We start from the raw sequence: 23,509 nt of genomic DNA on the forward strand, positions 1-23,509 counted from the left end.
GCGCGCACTGTGACGAAGAGTAGCCCCTGATCGCCACAACTAGAGAAAAGCCCACGCGCAGCAACAAAGACCCAAGGCAACCAAATAAATAAATTAATTTTTTTAAAAAGTGAAATAACATACTCTAATAAACTTGGTCATTTTGCACTTCAGCATAATAAATGAAATATGTTTAAAGAGGATCTGAAGAGAATTAATTTATCAGTTAGGGCAAACAGAAGTAAGAGATCTCTCAGTACACTTGAAAAAGAATCAAACTATTTCTGTGATAATCCATCAATTGATGAGTGTGTTCTCAATCTCACAGAGTAAATGGATTCAGGAGAAATATGCTATAACAATGTTACACATATGGATTGAGTAAAATTTCACAGTATATTTACATGGCATTTATATTAACTTACACGGCACTCTATAAAATGGAACAAAATGAGAATGTTACTAATACAATAAAAATACCAATAAGTTAGAGTTAAGTACAATAAGAGAATTGTGAAAAGGAAACTTATGAAAATATTTTCTATTAAAATTTTAAATAAACACATCACATACAAGCTCAAAATACAAACCCTGGAATTCAGGTGTTAAGTGCTCAGTGTTTTGTTACTTTCATTGATCCTCCCAGGGGCCAAAGTTAACACCTCTATGTCCAAGTCAGCAAACTGAGGCTCAAGGAGCTTTAGCAAGGTGTCCAGATTATTTCCCACTGGGGAATCCACACGGAGACCTCAGTACCCAGCAGCCCCCTCCTCGATGCATGTAAGTCCGTGGGGGCTGATCCAGATCGTGGGTTGTGAGACGCCCATTCTGACATGCCCCTGGGGATAGAGGGGTCTGGAGCTAGAGGGATCTGAGGACATCAGGGGGAGCTAAAGGTGGCTGGCACCAGAATGTCACCCACAAAGGGAGCTGCATAGGAATGGACAGCTCCCCTCTTCACATCTTTCAGTGGACCAGAGGCAGGTCAGCTCCTAATCCCCACCTTACATAGGAGGAAACAGGCCTCGGGAGGAGTGTTTGCCTGTGGGTCCTTGCACTGGTCAGGGATACAGAATTTAAACCCAGCAGCCTGGATGAGGACTTGTGGAGTCTGACCACTGATCTCTTCATCCCCCCCCACCCCAGCCAGGCTTTGGGACTCAAAGGAAAGACCAGTCCATCCTGATGAAATCTTGTCCCTGGGACTTCCCTGGTGGCGCAGTGATTAAGAATCCACCTGCCAATGCAGGGGACACAGGTTCGAGCCCTGGTCTGGGAAGATCCCACATGCCACGGAGCAACAAAGCCCGTGCACCACAACCACTGAGCCTGCGCTCTAGAGCCCGTGAGCCACAACTACTGAAGCCCATGAGCCTAGAGCCTGTGCTCCACAACAAAAAGAAACCACCACAATGAAGAGTAGTCCCCACTCTTGTAACTAGAGAAAGCCCGTGAGCAGCAACAAAAACCCAATGCAACAATAGATAGATAGATAGATAGATAGATAGATAGATAGATAGATAGATAGATAGATAGATAGATAAAAATAAATCTTGTCCCCATCTGCTCCAACCCAACTTCCACGGTGATACAAACCAGAAAAATGTGTAAGCACTATAAAGCAAGGCTTTATTGTATTCTTCAGTGACTGAACTTAAGAATATAGAGAATATGTTTAAAATGTATATTAAATTTAAAATGGTATATCTAAGTATCCATTGCATTGTGAATACTGCAGATGTTTTTCAAGTGAGAAAATTCTGCCAGTAAAGTTACTCCATAAAGCAAAATCACTTTTTAAAAATAATATTAAAAATATTAAAAAATGAGTGAAATTCCAACATACATCTTTATTGTTTCACTGTCCTATTTGTTAAAGGAAAATAGCCAAAGGTCAATAAAGAAAAAGATTTGAGCAAATATTTTAACAAAGATACACAGATAGCAAATGAACATCTGAAAAAACGCTCATCATGAATCCTTACAGAAACTCAAAACAAAAAGTGATGTAACTCTAAAAACTCAGTTAAAAGGCTAAAATTAACACGACTGATAAACCAAGTATTCAGTAGAATATGGAAGAAATGGAATTCTCATACATTGCTGGTAAGATGCAAAAGGTCCAATCATTTTAGATCACAATATGTTAGTTTCTTCAAAAGTAAAACAGTTGTGGGACTTCCTTGGTGGTCCAGTGGTTAAGAAACTGCCTTCCAATGTAGGGGACAGGGGATTGATCCCTGGTCGGGGAACTAACATCCCACATGCCGCAGGGCTACTAACCCCACAGGCAGCAACGAAGAGCCCACTTGCCACAACAAAAACCCAACGCAGCCAAAAAAAAAAAAAAAAACAGAAGTAAAACAGTTGTGACTCATGCATTACATTCTAAGTTACTGACAAAAGATAAAAGAAACATACATATTCTTCATATATTCATATAAAGAACACAATTTTTATACCAGCCTTATTTTCAGAAGTCAAAATCTAGAAACAAGCCAAATGCCCATAAAGAGAATGGATAAACTAACCGTCACATATCTAAAAATATTACTCAGCCAAAAACAAAACAAAAACCAAAAGCACTATATACCACTGATGAATCTCAAAGTAATTATGATACATAAAGGAAAACAAAAAAAAATATGGTAAACAACATGATTCCAATAATATAAATTCAAGAAAATGCAAGGTATCTACTGTAAGGAAAGTAAATCAATGGTTACTTGGAGAGGTGAGAAAGGCAAGGAGATTATAATAGGAATGAGGTAAATATACCATGACAGATATGGTCACTATTAGGACTATGATGATGGTTTCAGAGGTTCACACCTATGTCAAAACTTATCAAATTGTACACTTTAAATATATTCGTATTAGCACATGTAAATTATACCTTAGTAAAGCTTCAAAAAATAGCTCAAGATTTAAAGATTTCTATGTCCCAGTCCTTTCAGAAAATAGGTTTGGCAACCTTATACTGACTCCACCATTTCTCTCCTCATGCCCTGGGGGGTTGGGGCGGCAGTCAATCTTGCCTCAGTGGCAGCAAATATGGTGGGCAATAAAGAACATTTCCACCTGAAGTCAAACAGGAATGCTGTCTGGGTCACAAGACCCACATCTGTGGACTAGATACCCTTTTTTCTCTTTCTTCCTGCCCGTGCAGTAATGGCCTTGAGGTGAATATTACAGAGGCTAAAGGAATCCACAAAACCTTTCAATTATTTTTATTTTCTCTGATGACTTCAGCTATACAAGATAAACATGCTTGGAGGTTCTGAGATTTGTGTACAAACTGATTCTCCACAGTCATTCTTACATTGACACACTAGTAGGCTGCAGCCTTCTCCTCTCCCTAGTAAACCAGTTTCTGTACCAATTATGGTTTCCCCTGGACCCAATGGTCTTAGAACCAGTGACACTAGGCCAATAAATTGTGGCCATCAGGGAATATGGCTCTCTGTAGACCTGGGGAAGATAATCCCTCAACAGTGCTGAAATGCTGTGACCTCTCCTTTGAGGAAGGGAAAAAATTCATTCTGCTTTCAAAGCTCTTGAGATTCTCACAGCTGCCGCTTCTCAGGGACATCTCAGAGACTCCTAAAACACAAAGCCTCCAGGCTTCAAATGAAAACCAGAAATCCCTGCAGTCTTTCCTAGGAGGCAGTGGGCAGCAATGCAAATTTGGTCAAAACTGGCAAGCTACTGTCTGCCATCATACCGTCCCTCCTCAGACACAGAAATTTTGAGACCCTTAAAAATTGTTCTCCCCTTTATGCTTACAGAGTACAAACCTGTGTATAAACTACCTGCACAGTAAACAGAACTTCCAAGATTAAAGAGGACGTAAGGAGCTTGTAAGGCCTTGATTATTTTACAAGCCAAAGCAATCTGCAGCAGGCAGTTACCCAGTTCATGATTTGGAAGCTGGAAAAACTTACTACTGTCACGTGAGACCAACACATCCCTGTGTTGTCATTCTCTGCAAGCTGCCAGCTGAACTTTTGGTATCTTCTGGGCCAACACTGACCAGGTCCATGTCCAAGATAAGTCAGGGAGGAGTGAAAGCTGAAGCCATAAAGGTTCAGGTGACTCCTAACTTGGCCAATACATGGGAAGACAGAGGTCAGCTTCCCTGAGCACACTGGGTTGGTGACTGATGCACACTGTGAACCTGCCAGGTGGTGGAGGTGAAATGGCCTTGACCCCAGAGATGGAAGTGACATAAATCTGGGAAGAGCCCTGGACAGGTTAGAGAGTGCAACATAGTCACACACTTCCCACATAACTGAAACTTATGGGGAAATCTCCCCACTGTGCATGCTCAAATGTCTGAGAGTTAACTCAGACATATGGCTCCTCAGTTTCCTCTGGTACCCTTACACTGAACAAGAAAACTGCACATCCCCAGTACAACTAAGGCCTTTCTCTAGTGTGAACTCTCTGATGTTGAGAAAGGGTAGATTTTCGCATAAAAAATTTCCCACATTCTCTACACTCATAAGGCCTTTCTCCAGTGTGACCTCTCCGGTGTTGACTAAATTGGGAACTATCCCTAAAGGATTTCCCACACTCACTGCACACATAAGGCCTTTCTCCCGTGTGAACTCTCTGATGGTAACGGAGTTTAGAGCTAGAGATAAAGGATTTCCCACACTCACTGCACTCATAAGGCCTATCTCCTGTGTGAACTCTCTGGTGATAACGAAGGGTGGAACTGGAGGTAAAAGATTTCCCACATTTGCTGCACTCATAAGGCCTTTTGCCTGCATGAACTCTCTGATGATAAGAGAGGGTGGCACTACTAGTAAAAGATTTCCCACACTCACTGCACACATAAGGTCTTTCTCCTGTGTGAACTCTCTGGTGTCGAATCAGTATGGAGCTATTGGTAAAAGATTTCCCACACTCATTGCACTGATAAGGCTTTTCTCCCCTGTGAACTCTCTGATGATAACCAAGGCCAGAGATAGAGGTAAAAGACTTCCCACATGCACTACACTCATAAGACCGTTCTCTATTATGAATTTTCTGGTGTGTTGAGAGGGAAGATTTTTGGCTAAAAGATTTCCCACATTCACCACACTCATAAGGTCTTTCTCCAGTGTGAGCTCTCCGGTGTTTATTGAATTGTGATCTATCCTTAAAGGATTTCCCACATTCACTGCACTCATAAGGCCTTTCTCCAGTGTGCACTCTGTGATGATAACGGAGGCTGGCACTAAAAGTAAAAGATTTCCCACATTCACCGCATTCATAAGGCCTTTCTCCTGTATGAACTCTCTGATGATAACGGAGGGTAGAACTAGAGGTAAAAGATTTTCCACATTCGCTGCATTCATAAGGCCTCTTTCCTGCATGAACTCTCTGATGGTAACAGAGGGTGGAGCTGGAGGTAAAGGATTTCCCACATTCACTGCACACGTAAGGCTTTTCTCCCGTGTGAACTCTCTGGTGTTGAATGAGTGTCCACCTATTGTTAAAAGATTTCCCACATTCACTACAGTTGTAAGGCCTTTCTCCTGTGTGAACTCTCTGGTGTAAAAGGAGGTTATTCCTTCGGATAAAGGATTTCCCACATTCACTACACTCATAAGGCCTTTCTCCAGAATGAACTCTCTGATGATACTGGAGGTCAGACCTAGAGATAAAAGATTTCCCACATTCACTGCACTCATAAGGCCTTTCTCCTGTGTGAATTCTCTGATGATAACGGAGGGCAGAGCTAGTGGTAAAAGACTTCCCACATTCATCACACCCATAAGGCCTTTCCCCAAGGTGACCTCGTTCATGATACTGGAGGGTGGAGCTACAAGAAAAAGATTTCCCACATTTATTGCACACATACGGCTTTTCTCCTGTGTGAATTCTCCGGTGTCGAATGAGTGTCCACCTATTGTTAAAAGATTTCCCACATTCACTGCACTCGTAGGGTCTTTCTCCAGTGTGTACTCTGTGATGATAACGAAGGCTGGAGCTAAAGGTAAAAGATTTCCCACATTCACTACACTCATAAGGCCTTTCTCCTGAGTGCACTCTTAGGTGTATAATTAGGTTATTTTTTCGGGTAAACGACTTCCCACATTCACTACACTCATAAGGTCTTTCTCCAGTGTGAACTCTGTGATGATAACGGAGAGCAGTACGAGTGATAAAAGATTTCCCACATTCACTGCACTCATGAGGCCTTTCTCCAGAATGAACTCTCTGATGGTAACGGAGGTCAGAACTAGAGATAAAAGATTTCCCACAATCACTGCACACATAAGGTCGTTCTCCTGTGTGAGATCTCTGATGATAACTGAGTGCAGACATAGAAGTAAAAGATTTCACACAGTCACTACACTTATAAGGCCTTTCTCCAGTTTGAAATCTCCTATGTGGAATGAACACTGAGCTATGGCTAAAAGATTTCGAACATTCACTGCACACATAACTGTTTTCTCCACTGCGCCATGGATGGGGATAAATGAGGACAGCTTTGTGGCTTAAGGATTTCCCACATTTGCTGCACTTGTACTGCCTTGCCCCAGTATGAATTCTTCGATGTTGATAGAGGGTTGAGCTTTGCCTAAAAGATTTTCCACATTCACCACATACATGAAGCTTTTTTCCAATGTGGATTCTCTGGTGCAGAACAAATGAGGATTTGTACTTGAATGCTTTCCCACATTCACTGCACACAAAACACTGTCTTCCACTGTGGACACCATGGTCCTGAACAAGTGTGTGTTTGGGGCTGAGGGCTTTCTTGCATTCTCCCCAGGTGTGATGGCTTTTCCTGCCTTGTGAAGTTGACCCGCACTGGGTGATTGTGTTTGGCTTCTCCACAGTATGAGTGGCCTGTTGCTGTAGATGTCCCACGATGGTTGGGAAGTCCTTTTCAAACTCCCCACAGCACAATAGCTTCTGTGACACATGGAATCTGCAGCTCTTCACAAACGAGGCCTCATCCACACTGCTTCTGAGGGTTTTCTTTTCCATGTGCTGCTCCTGGTGCTGCTGAAAGTTTGCACTAAAATAAAATCGTTTTGCACATGCTCCACACCTCAAAAGTTTCTGCCTGTGTTGTGTTTCCTGGCATTCAGCCAAGTGGAAAACGTTTCTCAAGACTGGACCACACATCTCACAGGGGTGTGTCTTCTGGGAAGACAAAGCTGCCTTGGGAGTCCTAGCCTGTGACACTCCTAGAGAAGCGATCTGTTCAAAAGGTGCCTCTGCATCCTCTGCTCCACAGCAGCAACCTGAACAGAAAGAAATGCTGGTCAAGTACATGTCGACTATAGGGAAGGGTCAAGTTCATCACAGATGTGCATCTGTCTCATCTAGGTATTAGTCTATGAGATGCTTTTCAAGACACAGAAGTTGGAATTCAGTTGAAAGAACAGCCGACTGTTTTGCATTACTGAGCCTCAAGATCACAGAATAGTGGAGACCTCACCAGGGGAAGGAAACAAAAGACAGGGCGTGACACAAGGAAGAGAGGCAGGGTCTACAACTCATTTCTCTCCCAACGGCTTCTTACAGGATTTTTCTGCTGCTGATGTGAGACTGGGTAGAAACATGCATCTAAGCCCATTAAAATCCCACAGCAACGTATTAGCTGCTATTCAAAATCAATTTAGGGAAATGTGAACATATCACAGCACAACCAATGTTGGTGAGTACTACAGAAACAGTGGTGAGAGAAATGGGAGAGATGTGGAGTCCAGAGAGGTGGAAATTATCCCTGGGCTGGAAGTCACAGTAGGAATCACAAGTAGTACAACTGACAAGTCAGCCAAGTGTTAACAGTGGAAAAGGAAAGATAGAAGTAAGGTATGGCCACTGGAAATGGCACCTAAACCCTGGTTTAACAAAGACAGATTCCTTGTATGATCTGAACACAGCCTGATGTCATACTCTCCTTAGCTGCCATTCACCAGGACCAGGCCCCCTCTGAGCCCACCATGCCATGACTGGAGTCATATCCATCCTGGCACATCTGTAAGCCCTAGTTAAGCAACTACATGGTACATGCAAGATACAAATCCTAAGGTAAAAACAGGACAGATGAATGACTTCTACTGTCACAGAGCAACTCAGCACATAACAGACCCAGAAAACCGATCTAGAAGTGATGTCAGCATAACAGCAGAGGACACCAGCTTTCACCACCAACAAAAAACAGACAGCTAACTGCAAACGAAATTGGCCCTTGGAGGACTCAGAAATCCAATTAAGACACTGCAGCAACACAATGGAAATTGAAAAGTAGAATAACCACACAAAAAAGATCACTGGGGGGGCTTCCCTGGTGGCGCAGTGGTTAAGAATCCGCTTGCCAATGCAGGGGACCTGGGTTCAAGCCCTGGTCCAGGAAGATCCCACATGCCGTGGAGCAACTAAGCCTGTGCGCCATAACTACTAAGCCTGAGCTCTAGAGCCTGTGAGCCACAACTACTGAGCCCAAGTGCCACAACTACTGAAGCCCACGCACCTAGAGCCCGTGCTCCACAAGAGAAGCCACTGCAATGAGAAGCCCACACACTGCAACGAAGAGTAGCGCTGCTCGACACAACTAAAGAAAGCCCACATGCAGCAACAAAGACCCAATGCAGCCAAAAATAAATACATAAATAAATTAAAAAAAAAAAAGGATCGCTGGGGACATCAGCTTAACAGACACATGGAGATGGATAGGAAATAAGATGAATGGTGGGAACTATGTGTATCAGCCAAATGGTGGCTGCCATCACATTCCCCAATACCCTGCTCTGCAAAGGACCCCAGTAGCCTTTGCTTCAGAGAACCTCAACAGGCCCCGATATAGCTGCAGATCCCACCATCTGCACGGCAGAGAAGGGCAAGTGTTTATAGGTGTGGACACCACCTGCCTGCTCTGCAGAGGGTACTGGCAGCTCTTGCAATAAGGTAACTAATAGCCATGACCACGGGGGACCTGCAAGAGAATAATATGCCGAATCACCCCTGTTCCCCCAAAAGTAGCTACTGCTCTATTTCAAAACCATGGCTGCCACCCCCATAAATCCTGCATGCACCCTAAACCCCAGAGCCCCAACTGTGCCATGGATGCCCATATTCCATAACCTGACTCCACAGCTGTCACCTGAATGCCCGTCTCAGGCACCAGATTCCTCAGCTAGTTCCTCAGACCCCAGACACTTCTGTGTGCACCCATACTCCAGTCAAGGCTCCATCACTGCTCAGTGTGTGACTGCATCTCACAAAGCAAAGCCAACACTGCTGCAGGCTGTTCAGTGTCTGGGACCCTAGAACTGCTACTGCTCTGCATTTATTCACACCCTAGAATCCAGATCTATATCTGCTCCACAGTGCCCACACATCAGACACCAATGCCATCACCACCATGAAGCACCACCCCCCAAGAGCCGGACTTACCATCAAGAGGGAACCCCTCAGTCAAAACATTTCCCTTGGGAGAAAGAGATCAGGTGATCCCCAGCAGTCTTCTCTACTACTGTGGATACCCACAAATGTAGCTATTGAGGACCCCTGCAGTCTTTGCTGACACTGATCTCAGTTGACAGAGCTGGATAGACTCTAAGCCCCTGGGCCTTGCTGTAGTCGGAACAGCAACTACCCATCAAGCTGGCATACTAATACCCACAAAAAGGTGAAGATCTTCCCCACCAAAACCTTACGTAAAGAAATGACTGCTCCATGAAATGTATTAACATCAAAGCAAGGCTACATGAAACACACACAAAATAATCAAGGAAACATGACACACCCCAAAGGAACATAATAAGTTATCAGTTGCCCCAAAGAAAGGAAGATCTATAAGCTGTCAGACAAGAAATACACAATAATTGTTTTTTTTGTTTTTTTGTTTTTTGGCCACGTCATGAAACATGCGGGATCTTAGTTCCCTGACCAGGGATCGAACCCATGCCCCCAGCAGTGGAAGCACAGAATCTTAACCACTGGACCACCAGGGAAGTCCCTCACAATAATTGTTTTAATGAAGCTCAGTGAGCTACTAGAAAACACAGACAGACAATCCAACAAAATAAGGAAAACAATATGCAAACAAAATAAGATTTCAAACAGAGAGACAGAAAATATGAAAAAGAACCAAACAGAAATTATGGTGAAGAGTATGATGAACAAAACGAAAAACACAGTAGAGCATCAATAGCTAACTTGATCAATCAAAACAATGAATATGAAACTGAAGGTAAGTCTTTGAAATTATCCAAAGGAGAAAAAAGACAAAACAACTAAAAAGAGTAAAAAAAAAAAAAAAAAAAGTCTACATGAATTATGGGACATTGTGAAACAAAACAATATTTGCATAATGTGAGCCCTAGAAGGAGTAGAGAGAGGAAGGGGCAGAAAATTTATGTAAAGAAATAATGGATGAAAACTTTCCAAATCTGGGAAAAGTGGACATTCAGGTACATGATGCTCAGAAGTCCCCAAACAGATTCAATCCACAGAGGACTTCACCAAGACACATTAATATAAAACTCAAAAAGTAATGATAAAGAGAATTTTAAAAGCTGCAAGAAAAAAGAAAACCCTCATACAAGGGAACCCCCATAAAGTGGTTTTCTTAGCTGAAACATTGCATACCATGAGAGTCAGATGGTATGTTCTAAATGCTGGGGTGGGGGGAAAAAATTGCAAACCAAGAATACTTAATCAGCAATACTATTCTTCAGTAATAAGGAAGAAAGACTTTCTCAGACAAACAGAAACTGAGGAAGTTCATCACCACTCGATGTACCTGACCAGAAATGCGAAAGACTATAGAATTCTTCCAGGTGAAATAAAAGTATGCTAACTAGGGACTTCCCTGGTGGTCCAGTGGCTAAGACTCTGTGCTCCCAATGCAGGGGGCCCAGGCTCAATCCCTGGGCAAGAAACTAGATACCGCATAGTGCAACAAAGATAGAAGATCCTGCATGTTGCAACTAAGACCCAGCACAGCCAAAAAAAAAAAAAAAAAAGTATGCTAACTACTAACATGAAATCATATGAAAATACAAAACACACGGGTAAAGAAAAGTATATAGTCAAATTCAGAATACTCTAATACTGTAAAACTGTGTTAATCACTCAACTCAACTACAAAGAATAAAAAACAAGAGTATTAAAAACAACTATACCCACAATACCTTGTTGGTTACCCAATACACAGTATAAAAACATGTAAACTGTGACATCAAAAACATAAAATGCATGTGTGGGGGAAGTATAACAGTAGATTTTTTTTATGAGATTGAAGTTACATTGTTATCAGCATAAAATAGAATGCCATAGTTTTATATAAGCCTTATGGTAACCACAAAGCAAAAACCTATAGTAGACACAAAAGACAAGGAGAAAGGAATAAAAGTATATTACCACAGGGACTTCCCTGGTGGTGCAGTGGTTAAGAATCCGCCTGCCAATGCAGGGAACATGGGTTTGAGCCCTGGTCTGGGAAGATCCCACATGCCACAGAGCAACTAAGCCCGTGTGCCACAACTGCTGACCCTGCGCTCTAGAGCCCATGATCCACAACTACTGAGCCCACGTGCCACAACTACTGAAGCCCACGCGCCTAGAGCCTGAGCTCCGCAACAAAAGAAGCCACCGTAGTGAGAAGACTGCACACCACCAACGAAGAGTAGCCCCTGTTCACCACAACTAGAGAAAAGCCCATGCCCAGCAACAAAGACCCAATGCAGCCAAAAATAAATAAATTTAAAAAAAAAGGAGTTGGTACTTAAAAAAAAAAAAGTATATTACCACAGAAAATCATCAAGTCACAAAGGAAGACAGCAAGAGAAGAAAAAAGAAACTACAAAACAGCCATACAATAATAAGATGGCAACAGTAGGTCCTAAAAATATTCTCCAATCAAATGACATACAGTGACTGAACAGGAAAAAAACAAACAAACAAAACCTCAACTATATGCTGCCTACAATAGAGTAACTTCAGCCTTAAGGACACACACAGGCTGAAGGTGAAGGAATTGAAAGAGATATTCCATGCAAATGGAAATCAAAAGAGAACAGAGTAAGCTATACTTAAGTGAGACAAATAGCCTTTAAATCAAAAACTTTCACAAGAGGGACTTCCCTGGTGGTGCAGTGGTTAAGAATCCGCATGCCAATGCAGGGGACATGGGTTCGAGCCCTGGTCTGGGAAAATCCCACATGCCGTGGAGCAACTAAGCCTGGGCACTACAACTACTGAGCCTGCACTTTATGGTGAGCCACAACTACTGATCCCGCGTGCCACATTACTGAAGCCCACGTGCCTAGAGCCCATGCTCTGCAACAAGAGAAGCCACTGCAATGAGAAGCCCGCACAACGCAATGAAGAGTAGACCCTGCTCACCGCTACTAGAGAAAGCCCACGCACAGCAACAAAGACCCAATGCAGCCAAAAATAAATTAATTTTTAAAAAAGAAAAAAAGACCACTCTGAAAAAAAAAAAAACTATCACAAGAGACAAAGTTCATTACGTAATGATAAAGAAGTTGATTTACCAGGAGGATGTAACAATTATAACTATATATATATGTACCATACATTAAAAATTAAGCAAATATGACCAGATCTGAAGGCAGAAATTTTTTTTTTTTGGCCGTGCTGCACGGCATGCAGGATCCTAGTTCCCCAACCAGGGATCAAACCTGTGCCCCCTGCAGTAGAAGCACAGAGTCTTAACCACTGGACTGCCAGGGAAGTCCCAGCAAAAGAATATTAACACATTTTTGACTAGAGATGCATTAATACATCTTTTGTTACTCAAACGTTATTGACCGGAGACGTATCAATACGTTTTTAGAGAGTGACACAATTAACATCACCGTGCAAAGTTGTTAGACCTTAAAATTGATCAAGGGTTCATTATACAACTTATGATTATCATTATCTTTCACATTTTGCTCCATTAGGTTTTTGTTCCAACCTTGTGTACATTATAAATGCAAGTTTATTACCATAAAATTTTCAAAAATGATGCATCGCAAAATTGAGTGAAGAAGAATTTTATGCAGATGCTTTCTCTGACTGTCTGAGCGACATATATACTAGTGTCTCAGAAGATGACAGTTCTTCAGAATATAGTTCTGATTCAGACAATGTGAATATTAGACCAACAAAAAGACAAAAAACCTTAGTGATTGACTCTGCTGTGGAAAGTGAAAATGAAACTCAAGAATGCTCCTTTGCTTCTACGTAAGAGTGGATTGAAGACAACATTTCACAAAAATTAGAAGACTTTACAGGTGTGTCAGGTGTAACTACTGAATGTAATAACCCGCAAAGTGTTAGTGAAATAACAGAATTAATTTTTGGTAACGATTTTTTCGAGTTGGTCACTTCTCATATCACCAACAGAATGAAAAATCATATAAAAAGTATGATAAGGCTTTAAAATGGACTAAGGTAACCAACAGTGACATGAAGAAGCCTCTTGGATTAATAATTTTGATGAGACAAATAAGAAAGTCACAGTGGAAAGAATATTGGTCGACTGATCCCTTACTTGAAACACCTATCTTTCCAAAGATTAGGACGAGAAGATTCAAACAAATAATGACATTTCTTCACTTTAACGATAACTCGGAAACTCCACTCCCTGCAGACAGAATTTCAAAAATTAAACCTCTTTTGGCTTATTTTCTACCAAAATCTCAATCGACCTATACACCCAAACAAGAGCTATCACTTGATGAGGCAATGATAAAGTGGAGAGGACGACTCAGATTCAAAACCTATAATCCTGGAAAATTTACAAAATATGGAATTTTGGTCAGGATGCTTAATGGAAGTGAAACTGGATATATATGCAACCGTGAGATTTACATGGGTGAAGGAAAGAAACTGCAAGAAACAATATTGTTGGTCCTACAACCTTGGTTCACGGCACCATATTTACCAAGACAATTATTACAACAGCCTGTCCACATCTGTAATGTTGTTGAAAAATAAAACCAGAGTTTGTAGGACTGTAAGAGAGAATCATGGTCTACCAAACCAATTAAAGGAGAAATCTAAAAATCTACAGAGGGTAGAAATGACATTCTTACAGAAGAGAGAAGTGATTCTTCTTATATGGAAAGACAAGAGGCTAGTCTGCATGGTGACAACTATTCATGACACCTCCATAGCATCTACAGGAAAGGAAGACAGAAAGACTGGCCATCAGATAACTAAGCCCACTAGTATGTTATAGTATAATAAATATATGAAAGGAGTCGATCGATCCGATCAATATCTGGCAAACTTCAATATCCTCTGGAAAACTCGAAAATGGTATAAGAAAGTGGGTTTCTAGTTGAGTAACTGCGGTTTATTCAATGTATTTAAGATTTATTTCAGCCTTAATGCACAGAATAAAATGACTTACAAGCAATTTTTTAAATAAATTTATTCATCTATTTATTTATTTTTGGCTGCGTTGGGTCTTTGTTGCTACGTGCAGGCTTTCTCTAGTGGCAAGCAGGAGCTACTCTTTGTTGTGGTGCGCAGCCTTCTCACTGAGGTGGCTTCTCTTGTTGTGGAGCACGGGCTCTAGGCACGAGGGCTTCAGTAGTTGTGGCACGTGGGCTCAGTAGTTGTGGCTCACGGGCTTAGCTGCTCCACTGCATGTGGGATCTTCCTGGACCAGGGAGTGAACCCATGTCCCCTGCATTTGCAGGTAGATTCTTAACCACTGCACCACCAGGGAAGTCCCATAAGCAATTTTTGTCAGCAGTAGCTAGAGAATGGGTAACTGACCATTCCAGTGAATGCAGTGGTAGTCCCACACCTGATTCTTCTCATGGCATTTCTAAAAGAGGCCCCCAAGAGACTTCCCTGGTGGTCCAGTGGGTTAGACTCCACACTCCCAATGCAGGGGGCCTGGGTTCGATCCCTGGTTGGGGAACTAGATCCCACATTCATGCCTCAACTACGAGTCTGCATGTCACAACTAAGAAGTCCACCATACTGCAATAAGAAGCCCGTGTGCCACAACTAAAAGATCCCGCATGCAGCAACTAAGACCCAGCACAGACGAAATAAATAAAATAATAAATAAATATTTTAAAAATAAACAAATAAAAAAATAAAAGAGCCTCCCCGCAAAGATCCACCTTGTTGACTACCAGGTAAAATAAAAGAACATATTCTAGAGGAAATAATACCCACAGGGCTAAAAAAAAAAAAAAAAAAAAGCCTCCAGAAAGTATAGAGTCTGCTCTTTCAGGGGAAAGCACAGTGAAACACAGTGTATTTGTAATAGATGTTCTGTTCCCCTGCACAGAGGTTCCTGCTATACTGTCTATCACACTCTAACAAAGTATTAGAATGCTTTAGTAAGACATGTACAAAGTTTCAAATAAATACATTAAGTGCAAAAAAAGTTGTTGATATTTACTCAAACCAACAAATTGCTGGCCACAGGCATTAGTTTCTGAAAAAATCCCCTGGTCAGTAATGTGCTAATAGGGAACTTAAATATCCCCCTTTCAACACAGGTGGATATCCAGATAGAAAGTAAGGGTATCTTTGAATTGGACAACACTTCAGTCCAAATGAATGTAACGAATGTATACAGAACATTCCATCCTATTATAGCAGAATACACACTCTTCTCAAGCGCATATAGAATATTCTCTAGGATAGACTATATGCTCTATGTCAAACAAGTCTTAACAAACTTCAGAAGACTCAAACCGTATCAAGCAACTTTTCCTAACACAATGGATAACACTAGAAACCAGCAACAGTCAGATATGTGAACATTAAACAATATGCTCTTGGCCAATCAATCTATCAAAGGAAAAAATCAACAGGAAAATCAAACGTACCTTGAGAAAAACAAAAATAGAAACAAAACATATGGAATGTGCAAAAGCAGTTTTAAGAGAAAAGTTTAGAGCAATAAATGCCAGCATTAAGAAAAAAATCAAGTTTAGAGCAATAAATGCCAGCATTAAGAGCAAAAAATATCAGCATTAAATAAACAACCAAACTTTACATCTCCAGGAACTAGAAAAAGAACAAATTAAGGCCAAAGTTAGCAGAACAAAGGAAAAAATAAAGATCAGAGCATAGGGGAATTCCCTGGCAGTCCACTGGTTAGGATTCCGTGCTTCCACTGCAGGGGGCGCAGGTTCGTTCACTAGTTGGGGAAATAACATCCCTGCATGCCACATGGCACAGCCAAAAAAGAAAAAGAAAAAAAAGAAAAAAGAAAGATCAGAGCAGAAATAAATGAAATAGAAACTATAAAAACAATAAAAAAGATTAACAATACTAAGAACTGGTTTTGTTTAAAGATAAATATAACTGACAAACCTTTCTCTAGACTTCTGAGAGGGAAGACTCAAATAAATTAACAGAGAAATAAAAGAGAAACAAAGGATCATAAAAGACTACTATGAACTGTTATACACCAACAAATTAGATAACCTAAAAGAAACAGATATATTTCTAGAAACATACAACCTACCAAACCTGAATCATAAAGAAATAGAAAATTTGAATAGACCAATAACAAGTAAGGAAATTGAACCAGTAAGCAAAAATCTTCCAACAAAAATAGGCCATGACCAGATAGATTTCATTGGTGAAATTTATATTTTAATATGTAAAACATTGATATATAAAGTACTCTACAACTCAACAGGAAAAGAACAATCTGATTAAAAAGTGAACATTTAAAAAAAAAAAAAAAGTGAACATTTTAGTGAGGTGGATGGAGTTAGAGTCTGTCATACAGAGTGAAGTAAGTCACAAAGAGAAAAACAAATACAGTATGCTAACACATATATATGGAATCTAAGGGAAAATAAAGGTCATGAAGAACCTAGTGGCAAGACGGGAATAAAGACACAGACCTACTAGAGAATGGACTTGAGGATAGGGGGAGGGGGAGGAGGAAGATGTGACAGGGTGAGAGAGTGGCATAGACATATATACACTACCAAATGTAAAATAGATAGCTAGTGGGAAGCAGCCGCATAGCACAGGGAGATCAGCTCGGTGCTTTGTGACCACGTAGAGGGGTGGGATAGGGAGAGTGGGAGGGAGGGAGATGCAAGAGGGAAGAGATATGGGAACATATGTATATGTATAACTGATTCACTTTGTTATAAAGCAGAAACTAACACACCATTGTAAAGCAATTATACTCCAATAAAGATGTTTAAAAAAAAAAAGTGAACATTTTATCAAAGATACAATGGTTGAATAGACATTTTATCAAAGATCTACAAATGGCTAACAGGTATATGAAAAAATGTTCCTCTTCACTAATCATCTCACTAATCATCAGGAAAATGCAAATCAAAACCACAATGAGGTAACACCTCACATCTGATAAGTCAGTTACTATCAAAAAGAGCAGAGGAAAAAGAAAAAGAGCAGAGATAACAAATATTGGTGAGGGCATAGATATAAGGGAACCCTTCTTTGTCCACCGTGGTTGGAATTTTTAAAAAATAAATAAGGGCGAAATCATAGAAACAGAGAGTAAAATACCAGGAAATGGGGAATATGGGAAACGGGGAGATGTTAGTCAAAAGGTACAAATGTTCAATTAAGATTAATAAGTTCTGCAGATGTAATGTATGGCATGGTGACTATAGTTAACAATCATGTTGTATACTTGAACTTAAAGTAGATCTTAAGCATTCTTACCAAAACACTAACAACAATAACAACAACAATGTAACTTTATGAGGTGATAGATGTTTAATTAACTTCAACGTGGCAATTATTTCACAATGTATAGATATACCAAGTCATCACTTGTACACATCAATATATACAATTTTCGAGCTTCCCTGGTGGCACAGTGGTTAAGAATCCACCTGCCAATGCAGGGGACACAGGTTCGAGCCCTGGTCCAGGAAGAGCCCACATGCCGCGGAGCAACTAAGCCTGCGAGCCACAACTACTGAGTCTGCGCTCTAGAGCCCACGAGCCACAACTACTGAGCCTGCGTGCCACAACTACTGAAGCCTGCATGCCTAGAGCCTGTGCTCCGCAACAAGAGAAGCCACCTCAATGAGAAGTCCGCACACCACAACAAAGAGTAGCCCCCACTTGCCGCAACTAGAGAAAGAACGCGCACAGCAACAACGACCCAATGCAACTAAAAATAAATTAATAAATAAATAAATTTATTAAACAAAGCAAAACAAAAAAACAACACTACAGTGACTTCCCTGGTGGTCCAGTGGGTAAGACTCCACGCTCCCAATGCAAGGGGCCCAGGTTCAATCCCTCGGGGAACTAGATTCCCCATGCAGGCGACAACTAAGAGTACACATGCTGCAACTAAGAAGTCTGCATGCCACAACTAAGAGTCCGCATGCTGCAACTAAAGATCCTGCATGCCGCATTGAAGACCCAGTGCAGCCAAAATAAATAAATAAAATAAATAATTTTTTAAAAAAAACTTTGGATAAACATATATTTTAAAAATAAATAAATAAACACTACAAACCTTGCAGTAGGACACTGAAAAGTAGCTCATGGTTCAGGTAAGTAATGACCATGACAATGCCTGCATGCTTGGCACAGGCAGGCACAAAGAAATGTTAGGTAAATGAAGGGATCAAGGGAGTTCCCTGGTGGTCCAGTGGTCAGGACTTGGTGCTTTCACTGCCGTGGCCCTGGTTCAGTCTCTGGTCAGTGAACTAAGATCCCTCAAGCCATGCAGCTCAGCCAAGAGAAAAAAAATATATATATAATTAAATTAAATTAAAATAAAAATAAATAAATAAAAAAAGGGATCAAATCTCGGACACAGAGGTGAAAAGGATCTAGACACACTGACCTAGACAGAGAGAAGGAAGTAAGGTAGACTCCATTAAGCTCACTGCAATACTACTGGCTTGGAATCCTTTTCCTAACAGCGTTCAGTACAGCAGGTATCAGGGTTGATATTGCAGGAGAAAGAAGAGGGCAGTGCAAACAACCCAGTCCTAGCTACCACAGCAACTACACAGAAAGCTTGGGAAGCAAGTAGTGCCCACAGTTCACATGTAGAAGAACAGAGCACCCCCTGGGCAAAGGGGGGGTGAGGTGGGATAGAGCCTAGTCCAGGACACTGGGAAGGCTGTGAGTCTTACCCAGTGAGGATATAAGTGCAAAGTTCTCCAGCATCACATCGAGGTACAGGCATCTCTGAGTCTCATTAAGGAGTCTCCATTCCTCCCAGGAGAAGTACACAGCAATGTCTTCAAAGGTCACACTGCACTTCTATGAGAAAGACAGAATGAGCTATGAACATTCTCTAAGATCCCACAATCCATCTCATCACACATCTATCCCACCCTCATCCTCTTCCAGAGCTCTCCACCGAACAGGAATTTCAGCCCTAAGTGCCACTGATGCCCACCTATCCCTCAGGGTCTCTTTATTCACTGTGTTCAGCCCTCAACAACACTGGACAGGACAGCACAGAGATGTCATCCAAGCTCTGGTCCTGGCCTGTAGGGTCCCATCCATCCTGTCAATCAATTCCTCTGGGGTCTCTAGGTTGTGACTCACAGACACAACCAAACTTGGGTTCAAGCTTCAACCTTCAGTCCCCAATAACAGGGCCGTGGTGACATGAGCTAGCACTTCCTCTTAGTGAGCCCATCATTCTGTAGACTGTACCTCCCTCACATCTTCAGTCCCCACAGTTGCACTCCCACAACTATGCACGTGGGGAAAACTGCTTTGAAGGCCTCCTTCATACCTTTATTGATCCTTGCTTCAATTTTAACCACCCAGAAGCACATGTGATTACAGATGCCCATGACCCACTTCCACTTTTGTGCTGCACTCCCTGTCCTCTCAGTGGCCACAACTGTCCTCTCTCCCTCAACCTTCCTTGGAATCCTGGCCCTAATGGTGTCCGTTCCAGGCACAGTGATTCTCACAAATGACCATATTTGCCCCAGACCTACCCACCATCAAGATCAAACACACCACACCCTACCAAACCTCACCACAAAATTCTGGTGAACCTATACATTAGTGAATTAGCAGGAGCCCTAGCCTCATCATCTTGTTTCAATTACTCCAATGCCTCCACAGCCATCTCATGTCCACTCATCTCACAAAAGCTTTAGTCGCCTGTCAAACCATTCTCTTCAATTCAGTTACCCATTCTCTTCCATATGGTTACCATGTTCACTTCTATCCTTCACCTGCATTTGTGTGCTCAGCAACCCTGATCAGGTGTGGAGCAGGGAAACCACTCATCATGCACCCTCCTCTTTCAGACCAGCGAACAGCATTGCCAGGATGACCTGCATTCCCCCACCTAAATGGGATCCACAGCTCCTCCCTGTTCCACACAACAGCCACCTTCCTCCCCAGATTTTCAGACACCCAACTGCTGCCTCTACTGCTTTCTCTGAAACATCTCAGACTCTTGACAAGGCCAAAACAAAACATCTGATATTCCCAAGTAAAATTAACCTACCATAACTTCCCCATCCCAGTTGATGGAGCTTTCATCCCATTAGCTCCTAAAACCGGAAACACTGGGGTCATCCCTGACTCTTCCCTTTCTCTCCCTCACCTTCAACATCCAAAAATCTACTTGACTCTTCTTAAAACATGGATGGAAAGTCCAACTTCTTTCCCACCTCTGTGGCCACCACCCTGGTCCAACACTCATCTGGATTATAGTAAATGCCTCCTTGGCGGCTCCCTGCCTTTTATATTACTCATACAGTCTGCTCTCTTCTTTGCAGCCAATGGAACCCACTAAGACCTGCATAAGAACCAACCCCTTCCTCTTATCCAAACCTCTCATTATCTCCATAACAGATGTCCAAATTCTTGACAGCCACATTACAGACCTGATTCTTGACACTCAGCTCTTTGTTCCTAATAAAATGGAAACTGACTGTACCCTGTCTCCAGCATAGTCATACCTCCAAACATTTGCACACGTCAGTATCTGGTCCTGTCACAACCTTTCACACGTGTTTATATTGGCTGATAGCAATAGCAATACCTCCGTGTAACCCTTGGCCTGCACTCAAGACTGGGCTTGAGGTATCCCCAGGGTCCCCACGAGCTGGGAAAAAAGCAAGGAAGATGTTAAAGACACCACAATCCCAGACACCATTTGGGTGGTGTCAGGGCCAGTGAGTGATTGGGACATCCATCCTCTCCTTCCATGTATAGGTTTCCTAAGTGCTTTTCATCCTTCAGAACCTGCGGAGAGGGGTAGGCAACCAGGGCTGGGCTCCAGATGAGGTCAGGCCTCCCCTGTATCCCCGTCCAGCCCTGGATCCCGGTGACCTCCAGCTAAGTGACTAGCTTCTGCGCCTCAGTCTTCAATGCTGCTTCTTACTAGCGCCTTGTGCCTCACTGTCTTTTTACCCCCATTCTAGTTTGTTCTCTCTTTAATCAGTTTTTGAAAAACTTTTGAAACCCTAATACAGACTGTATTCCTCTTCTGTACACTACCCTCCATGACATCCAGGTCCCTCAGAATGAACAACCTCTCTGCCAGCCAGTCCAGGGGTCACGCTACCACACACTTCCCTGCAGACATCAGACGGACCCCAGGTTTCCCAATATTCCCGGCTCAATCCGACCTCCAAGCCTTTGCACCTGCCGGTCCCTCCGCCTGTCACCCTCTCTCACGCGGCCATCACACTGTCTGTCAAAAACAGACCCACCCACGAACGCCCCACCATCCCGGACACCGCGGCCTGGGCTACGGGCACGTGAGCAGGCGCCCCGCGCTCGGGGCTTTAGTGTCTGGTGGGGTGAGGACGGTGAGGGCCCGGAGGATGAGCGTTTACCTGAGGCGGGGTCCTCAGCGCCGCCGCCGCCGCCGCCATCAGAGTCTGGGGGCAGAGCGGGGCCGGTAGCGGCGGGAGAGGCGGGTGGACGCGGGCACGGCCGTCCCTCTCCTGGGCCTGGCGCGGGGCACCCCCGGCGGCGTCGCCGAACTTCAGACCGGCCTCTATGCAGCGGGGACAGCGACTCCTCTTGGACCTTCTCAACCCTGTCACCTAAGTCCCGGCCCACCGCTCGGGAGCGACAACAGATACGAAAGCAGTAAAAATGGCCGCCACGAGGAGGACGCCGGAAGTCCTGCCCCGATGAGATGCGCACGCACGGAAATGCCTTTATCCTGACCTTTCATTGGCTCAACTCGGCGCACTACCTTCCGGGTAATGTAGTTCCTAGCGTTCTAGAGCTCCTTCCCCCCACCCACCCCCCGCCCCCCCACCCCCCCGAAAGGTGTTCTCCATCTTGACCACCAGACAGTGGTCCAAGCGGTACTCTGGGGAGTACTTGAGAGTGGTCATCCTACCTAGACGGAGGGAGGGGCTTTACTCGCTGTGAACTGCAGGAGAAAGACGTAGTTTCATACTCCGTGAAGGTCAGCCTGCTACCAGGGAATAAAATTGAGATGCTCCCAAATCTACTTATCTAAATGGCTATATAATTCCACAGAGTAATTCAGACATAAAATAATCCACCCATAGTTGGAGACATTGTGCTATTCTTCTTGAAATACGTGTAGCCCGAGGCATTAGTAAGTTTTGTAAATTCTATTATGATTGGCTGGGAACAAAGGAAAAGACTGTACAGGGACATGACTGAGAAGAAAGAAGATGGGTGTTTGGCCACCCTGAAACAAACAGGATCTCTGCCTCTGGTTCCCACAGAAAACTCTGCCTTGCCTTTATAGTTAGCAATTATGTCCTACCCATTGAGGAACACTTTTTTATTTATTTGTTTGGTTGCACTGGGTCTTAGTTGCAGTAAGCAGTCTTCTTAGTTGTGGCTCACTGGCTCTTTAGTTTCAGCATGTGGGCTCCTTAGTTGTGACATGAGAACTCTTAGTTGCAGCATGCATGTGGGATCTAGTTCCCTGACCAGGGATTGAACCCAGGTCCCCTGCATTGGGAGCGTGGAGTCTTAACCACTGCGCCACCAGGGAAGTCCCATTGAGGAACACTGTTATCCATATAATATTTCTTACTGTATATCCTGAGATATACTCAACTCCATTTAGTAAACTGACATCTATCTCAGATGGAGACCAACGTAACTAATGCTGTTTTGGCTGAGGTCAGTGACTGCAACTTTCAGAGTCACAGCGTGTCTCTGTTACCGAACCAGGTTCGTTTGCCCCACATTCAGAAAGTAAAAGGCTGAGACGCTGAGGTTTGCAGCAGAAAAAGGGTTTATTCGTGTGGCATCAAAGGGAGGAGTCAGGACAACTAGTCTTAGATCCACCTCCCTAACAGGAGGGTGTTGGGATATTTATGGCCTAGAGGAGGAGGGTGGTCTCAGGCCTAGGGAATGTAGGCAAGAAAAAAGTGAAGAAATCTGTGTTCTGCACAGGCATATCTGAGCTATATTCTTCGTCATGGGAAGCATATTCAGAAAATGGTGGCATTAGCATGATCTAAGGGTGGACACTCACACAGGCCCAGTTGAATGGTTGGTGGTCTTGACCAGTTTGAACTGGACAAGACTAACTGCATGTTCCTGAACAACAATTTAAGGAGCTGTTACCATAGCGACCCATACC

The 23,509-nt window shown here is 42.9% G+C and overlaps 1 protein-coding gene across 2 annotated transcripts; it reads right to left on the reverse strand.

Moving 5' to 3' along the window:
• Nucleotides 1–2,672: 2,672 nt before the first annotated feature.
• Nucleotides 2,673–21,986, reverse strand: LOC137753668 (zinc finger protein 814-like). 2 transcript variants are annotated; one of them, XM_068528958.1, is made up of 3 exons: nt 21,762–21,986; nt 19,077–19,203; nt 2,673–7,226 (listed from the first exon to the last, which is right to left on the reverse strand). In XM_068528958.1, the coding sequence occupies exons 1-3, from the start codon at nt 21,798–21,800 to the stop codon at nt 4,399–4,401; spliced, it is 2,994 nt and encodes a 997-aa protein (XP_068385059.1). In that variant the 5' UTR covers nt 21,801–21,986; the 3' UTR covers nt 2,673–4,398. The 2 variants fall into 2 exon arrangements, with proteins under 2 accessions (XP_068385059.1, XP_068385058.1); XM_068528957.1 differs by having other exon boundaries at nt 19,077–19,206; nt 21,762–21,984.
• Between the last annotated feature and the right edge of the window lie 1,523 nt (nt 21,987–23,509).

This window comes from Eschrichtius robustus, chromosome 19 (genome assembly GCF_028021215.1).
Source record: "Eschrichtius robustus isolate mEscRob2 chromosome 19, mEscRob2.pri, whole genome shotgun sequence".
NCBI classification, from domain to species: Eukaryota; Metazoa; Chordata; class Mammalia; order Artiodactyla; family Eschrichtiidae; genus Eschrichtius; species Eschrichtius robustus.